We start from the raw sequence: 6,927 nt of genomic DNA, 5'->3' as shown, positions 1-6,927 counted from the left end.
ATGTTGAGACTGTCCTCTCCTACCATGTGAACCAGACAGTCCAAGAAAGGCAGCTTGTTGTCGTCAGCATCTTCTCTGGTAAACTTGATGTTGTTGTCGACCGAGTTGATGTGTCTGGTGAAGGCTTCAACTTCTTTTGCTTGAATTTTGACCCAGGTATCGTCCACATATCTGAATTCAGTATGACTGAGCTGCAGCTGTTTTGCAAAAAAGAATGGGCAAAAACTTTCTACCCACTGTCAGGATCAGACGATCGGTTAAAGAAGCCAAGAGACCAGAGGAAGGAATTGCTAAACATTAAAAACAGTTGTTCTGGACAGAAATGATAACAATTCATATTTTCAGTGTATCTAAGGTTCTGATATACTTGTCAGAAGGAGGGGAGATGGAGGAGAACCCAGAACGCAGATTCATCGTAAAAAAGGAAACTAATTTATTAGCTTAAATAAACAGGCAAAACAGAAAGACTGACGTGGCAGCAAAACTAACAATAACAAAAATTCAAAAGGCATGGCAAGGCATGGCAAGGCATGGCAAGGCATGGCGCGCGAAACAAGCAGAATGATCCAGTGGAGAATGGAGATCAGTTTTAAAGGCTGAGGAATGACAAGGTAAGTGGACACAGGTGAGAGATAACAATTACTGACAGGTGGGGATGGGCGTGGCAGACAGGACTGGAAAAATACTGGGGAGGTGAATAGTGGCAAGACATGAACACAGAAACAAAAAAGACAACTAAAACAACACACGAACTACAAAGACACCCAAAAACTGTGACTATACTGTAGACAACAAGAAAGTGTAACAGTGAATATCAAATATGTGTAAATAAACTGTATGTCAGCATTATGGAGACTAATAATAACTGCATTTTCTTAGCAAAACTATCAGAATTATGTTGTCCATCATCTCACTTTCAAACTATTTTCTAGTGTATCTTGCTGATATTCATCTGACACCTGACTGAATACTCAGCACTCGTTTATGAAGTACCACCGCATTCAAATAGTATCCAGAATGCAAAAACACCAGGTTTCCCCTATTCCCTTGTCTACTACAAAGTGACTACAATTTTGTGAATGAGTGGAAAGTTCAAACACAGCAAGACTCTGTTTTAAATCTGGCATAAAAGATCAAAACAAAGATGAGTTCAAAGTCAAAGGGACACAAACCAACATGTGCCAGTCTTCTAGAGATATCTGCTCAAATATTGTGTGAACCCTCCTCCTCCAAGGTTTTCCCTGACGTTTATCCAATGAAATATTTAAATGTCCACAACTCATGTTGCTTCATTTAGTCTCTTCAGGTGTTGCTTTACATTTTTTTCCCCTCTGTCATTAGCTGGTTGGCTTTCTCAACAGACTTGTTCAGTAATCCATCTATGAATTAGAGTCAGTAAGGCCTACTGACTTGACCCCCATCCGGTTGTTGTACTGTTAGCAGTTTAAAACTTAAGTGTTTACTCAGCGCCTACATTATAGACCCTATGGCAGCATGACGTCACAAGCGCCTGCTGTTCTGTCTCGGATTCCCATTGGTGGGCAAAACACTCCCAATGTTGTATTGAAGTTCAGTTAATAAAAGGGTACAAACAAATTTGTCTGCGTCTGTTCTTTTTGTCCTGCAGAGCCACCCTAATCCTAGCAGGTGGCTCTTTCCAGCAGTCCATTAAAGGGGATGCAAGTCCTCCTGGTCTGATGGGTCTTCCCAGTCAGCACTGCAGTCGGCCTCGCTGAGGCTGGGTATGAGTGAGATTCATTCAGACTTCTCACAGTCCTCTTTCACAAGTGACACCCTAATTTCGCCTACTGACTAGACCATAGAAGTAGCAGTGTTTGGAACATGTGTTAATGACCGCTCTCACCTCTATTGTGATAAATTGCTCTTGTTATCAGGTCTAATAAATCTTCGATGTCCAGGCACAGGACATCAGAGTGTTGTTTTAATAAATCCTCACTAAGAAACCATTCAAAACCTCCAAAATGTTGGTAGCATCAAAGAGCCTTAGTTTCGTTGAATTGTGAGAATTTAGAAATTTTCTTTGTGTAAAATGATGAAAAAAAAACACCCCTTTCAATGATTTTCATGCTTGCTTCTTTAACTGGTAAAAAAGTTTATGGATTACAACTTGTAGCATTAAATTCAGCTGTGAAGAAGGACCATAATGAGTAATTAATACATAAAGCTTTTCAATTAATTTACTTCCCCCTCAGGCCGCAGCTGTGGAAAATTTAAATGGTAGTTTCAGCGCCTGTCTCCCCTTTTATGCAGGTTTTTATAAACCTTTTTTTTTTTGTTGGTGGGGGGAGAGGAGATTTTTCAGCATCACCACTTGCCTGGAGACGGGTCTTTTATTTCTCAAGTAATTTTCTCTTTTACCTCTGTAACTGCCTGGAGACGGCAAGTAACTTCCCTGTTCGGTTGCATAGTTTTCAGCTGTGGCTTCAGATTATAATATTATAAAAATATATTTATTATGAACATAGCATATAACAAATCATCAATAACACAACTTAATACTGATCAAAGCCTATACTAAAGTCATTGTGTCTGGTGCAGTATGTCATTATCATTACCCCAACTGATTTCCATAACCAACTTATATACACAAGATAAAACATTAAGTATGAGCTGTCACCTGGTCAGTTGTTCATAAATGAGTAATTGTTTATTCATTTTAACAATCAACCTTTTGATTCACAGTATGATGTTTTTTGATTTCTACTTTCACCTCAGTGTTCAGCTCTCTTTATTAGTAAGAGCAGACACACAATCTTTTTCTTAAAATTTTGAGCACACTTTTACTGATTATATGTTTCCTATCAGCTGTTTTAGCTGCGTATGTACAGTTTACAGTATTGCCCTCTCATTGTGACTTCCTAGCCATATATGGTGTCCGAAAACACTTCCTCATTTTGCCTCAACTGTTCAGGACTATGCCCCAACGGCCACATTGCAACTTCCTCATTCTGCAGGAGCTACTGCAGGTTTGAAAAAGCACTAGCCTTTTGCAATCCTCATCAGACATGTAGAATGAGCAAAACATTATTCTGAGTTCAGAAACACTAAGAGTTTGTATCGTAAAAAGTAACATAAATGATCATCAAAAAAGTTTCAAAACACACAGATTTATTTTTATTGAATTCTTTGATTTCAAAATGTACAAAACCAAGCCACACTATAAAAATGACCCCACCCCCTGACAAAAATAAAAAATAACAATCATTTAAAATCATTTCCACAGAGTCAAGTTAATTTTAATTTCACATGTATCTAAGCTTTGCTTTTAAAAATAATATTACCATGGTAAAATATCAAAAAATACAAAAGTAAAACAGTACCAGAGCGAAGAGTTATATCTGCAAAATAGCTTGTATAGATTGATTTTTATTTATGAGTTTTTTTAAAAATATGTTTTATTAAAGTTAACATTTTAGGCAGTAAAAAGCAGGACTTTTTAAATGTTAAACGTTAAGCTTGTATCTCACTGGGCTGTAGCTGTTGGCAACAAGTTCATGAACTACATTTGCAAGTCTCCAAAATGTCTCAAAACATTTGTGGGGACTCTCAATTTAGTTTCTGTAATTCTAGAGCTGTGTTTTGACACCTGAACACAGGCTCTTCTTAAAACATCTGTGTCATGATGGGCGGATAAGGACGCGAACCCAGAGCACAGACTCATTTTCAAACAGGAAAACTAATTTATTAAAATAAAAGAATCAAAAACAAAGGCTGACGTGGCAGCAAAACCAAACATAACAAAATCCAAAACTGAGACACAAGACGAGATTGTCAGAATCCTGACAATCTGAGGCTACAGGCCCAAATTTCCAAGACTAAAACCCACGATAACGAAAAGAAAATGAAAAACAAAAACTGGTCCTAATCTTAATTTCTAAAGTGTACTTCAGTAGAATAAATCAGAACGTGGGGGCGGCTGACAACTTGAGTCCAAAATGGGCAGAGACGGGTACGATGTGGACAAAGCTGAGCCACAAAATAATGCGTGTGGCCTAGGATACAAGCTGTGCACGCAAAACTAGGCGGTGACTTTCAAAATCTGATCTCTCAAAGGATCACTGGTCACAAACACTCAAAATTCAGTGAGACTACAATAAAAAATTTCCCTATTTTCTCACAATTTTGAGTTTCCAACAGTTGCAGCCCGGTGAGATGCGGGCTTTACTCTTTTTTTTTGAGGTAAGAAATCTTGAATGTTAATATACTGTTTATACTTTGCTCTATCATCTTGTACTTTTCAACAAACTGATGTGTAACATTGTTCCGTATACTTCCTGTGAATTCTACCTATTGTGTTATTATTGTCAAATCTATTTCAGTGGAGCTTGGTTAGAGTGAATTGTTGTGTCTGCAGGTCATCTGTGGATCTGGAGCAATTCTGTGGCACAAATCATCAGGGTCGGCTGGCAGTACACCTCCAACTGTGCCTTCACACCCTTCCTCAGTCAGCTGGATGCTGAGAAGCTGCCTTCAGTCAGATGTTGCCACACCTCTTCCTCGTCCAAAACTAAATTCTGACAGTCAGCCCTCCCGTCATGTCGACATGCCACAGTTTTGTACAAAAATAAAAATCTGTTCTTTGTTGTTTCAGAAGGCACCGTCGGGAGGAACCTTCTAGAAAGATTTCCATCGTATAGCTGACAGTATGGTGTGGACGAAGTAGAGGAGAGTTGCTGTAAATGAGAAAACCTTAAAAGACAAAGGAGAAATATTTATTAATGCAAAATATGATTAGAAGAAATACAAATCACCAAAGAGTGCACAGCTTTCATACTGAAAGCTGGCATAGGGACAAAAAGTGCGTACACGCAAAAATATTTGGATGAATAAAACCATGCACACACCTCTCTGCACAATCAAAAACTATGTCTAGATGAAGGAAACTTAGAAATTTCATGAAATGCGAGTCACAGACGCTCCTTAATATAGTAGTAGAGCGTAAAATCGTATTTGGGACACTGCCCTTTGGCATTTGCGCCATGCCATGTGAACATCTGAACATCAAGTTCAAATACCTCTTAAGTTCGGAAAAAGGAATGACGTCATATCTCAGTGTATTTAGGTAAGTTTCAGTACATGGTAGTTTGACACTGTTGGCTGAAAATGTTTGCTGGGCGTACTCTATGCACATTCTCACGGCAGCTCAATAGTATGCACACACTTTCACAGAACATTCATTTTAATACATCCTGACTTGTGCATCAGGCCAGAATAAACAAAATCATACAAATAGCAAGACAAGCTTAGATATTTCAGACTTATCATCCACTAAGATAAAGCATTATAGTACCATAACTAGTTGTTGATCGGCTTTCAGAGTTCTTTTCTTGGAGCTCTTGGAGCTATTTTTTTAAATACTTGCTATTAAAACGTAAATGTATCCTTTAGATAAAGACAAAACAGTTTGCTGCACACTGCCAAATAACATTAAACATGACTAATGTTAGCTAGCATGAATTATTCACCTCAATCATCTACACCAAAAAGCTAATGCCATTTTTTGTAAACAGTTTAGAAGTAAAATTGGGCTAGTAGTCGGAAACCTTCTAATTCTGCATCTGATGAATAACCTGTAGAGTGCTAAAATACATCTACTAAGTCAGAAAAATCGACGGGAACGGCTCTGAAGTCGGAATTCTGCCTCGGAATGCTGACATTCCTCACCAACCTAACCTCAAAACCCAACATGGCTGCTTCAAACATGAAAAGTGATGAGAGCTGCAGTGATAAACTTGTTTTTTTTTTCACTTCTCTCAGTTTGTATCTCATCTAATCTCTCGCACACATAGTACTGTATTACTCCTTCTAGGAAACTTGTTGCTACAGTGTTTAAACTCATAGAACACAGAGAAATACACTGCATTTATGTAAATTCACTTGGATTGTACTTCTAATAGTTAGCCTGGTTACTGAGCATGACTATTAGCATTTCCTACTGGTTTTTGCACAATAAAACTGAATGTGGAGTCATTCCCAGATCTGAGTTGTAACTCGGTAAATGTAACAAAGCGTAATGTTAGTGTTTTAGATAAGAAACTTCAATCTAGAAGGCCGCTTAGCCTGTTTTGTTTTAGCCTCGTATAAAAACTAGACAAATGAAAGTCCTGGGAGTTTGGTTTCACATCTGAATATTAATTTAAAGTAACTTAAAATCTACAAGGAGACACAAAAGAAGCTACAGTGAAGCTATGTCTTTAAATAAAATGGTGTAATGGCAAAGTTGCAATATCACAATTTACATGCTGTCGTAGCTTAGCTGTAAAATAGCTAGCTATTTAAAAAAATAAATAGTTTTGCTACGTTTGCACATTCCATCCACACGCAAACGGAGTTTTTTGGTGCGAGCTCTTGAGATGTTTTAAAATGCTAATCCATAGTGGAGATTGTCAAAAAGCACAGTTTCTGGTGTACGTGAACTTGATTATTTGTGCCCTAAAAAAATAAAACAACTTTCAAACTGCGTCTGTCTCACTTCACTGTGATCTTGTCTTCATTAAACTTGACCGTGTGCTGAAAAAGGTTAATAACTGAGAGGGAATAGTGAACAATGCGACTAAAAAGCTCCCATTTACACAGTACTAGATCTGCTCCTTGTAGCATATCTGCTATTTATATAAATAAATGTACCTACCTACCATATCTGCTATCCCTGCTTTAAATGTGCAAAGAAAAAGCAGAACTGGTGAGTTTCTCTAACACCACCAGATGTGCCATCTTTCAAACACAGATCAGTGTTTATACTAGTTTGTTATTTGGTGTACAGGTGCTGGTCATAAAATTAGAATATCATGAAAAAGTAGATTGATTTCAGTAATTCCATTTAAAAAGTGAAACTTGTATATTATATTCATACATTACATACAAACTCATATATTTCAAATGTTTATTTCGTTTAATTTTGATGAT

At 37.5% G+C, this 6,927-nt stretch overlaps 1 protein-coding gene across 1 annotated transcript in view; it reads right to left on the bottom strand.

The window, feature by feature from the left end:
* Positions 1-3,112: 3,112 nt before the first annotated feature.
* Positions 3,113-6,927, bottom strand: part of LOC108247097 (myelin and lymphocyte protein-like) — a 7,840-nt gene continuing 4,025 nt past the window's right edge. The window contains exon 4 of the mRNA XM_017434979.3: positions 3,113-4,710. Coding sequence (XP_017290468.1) covers positions 4,636-4,710 — 75 coding nt within the window. The 3' untranslated portion in view covers positions 3,113-4,635. The remainder of the gene's footprint in view (positions 4,711-6,927) is intronic.

The sequence above is a fragment of the Kryptolebias marmoratus genome, linkage group LG3 (genome assembly GCF_001649575.2).
Source record: "Kryptolebias marmoratus isolate JLee-2015 linkage group LG3, ASM164957v2, whole genome shotgun sequence".
NCBI classification, from domain to species: Eukaryota; Metazoa; Chordata; class Actinopteri; order Cyprinodontiformes; family Rivulidae; genus Kryptolebias; species Kryptolebias marmoratus.
The sequence above is the reverse complement of the archived record's forward strand: the minus strand, read 5'-3'. Positions and strand labels throughout refer to the sequence as shown.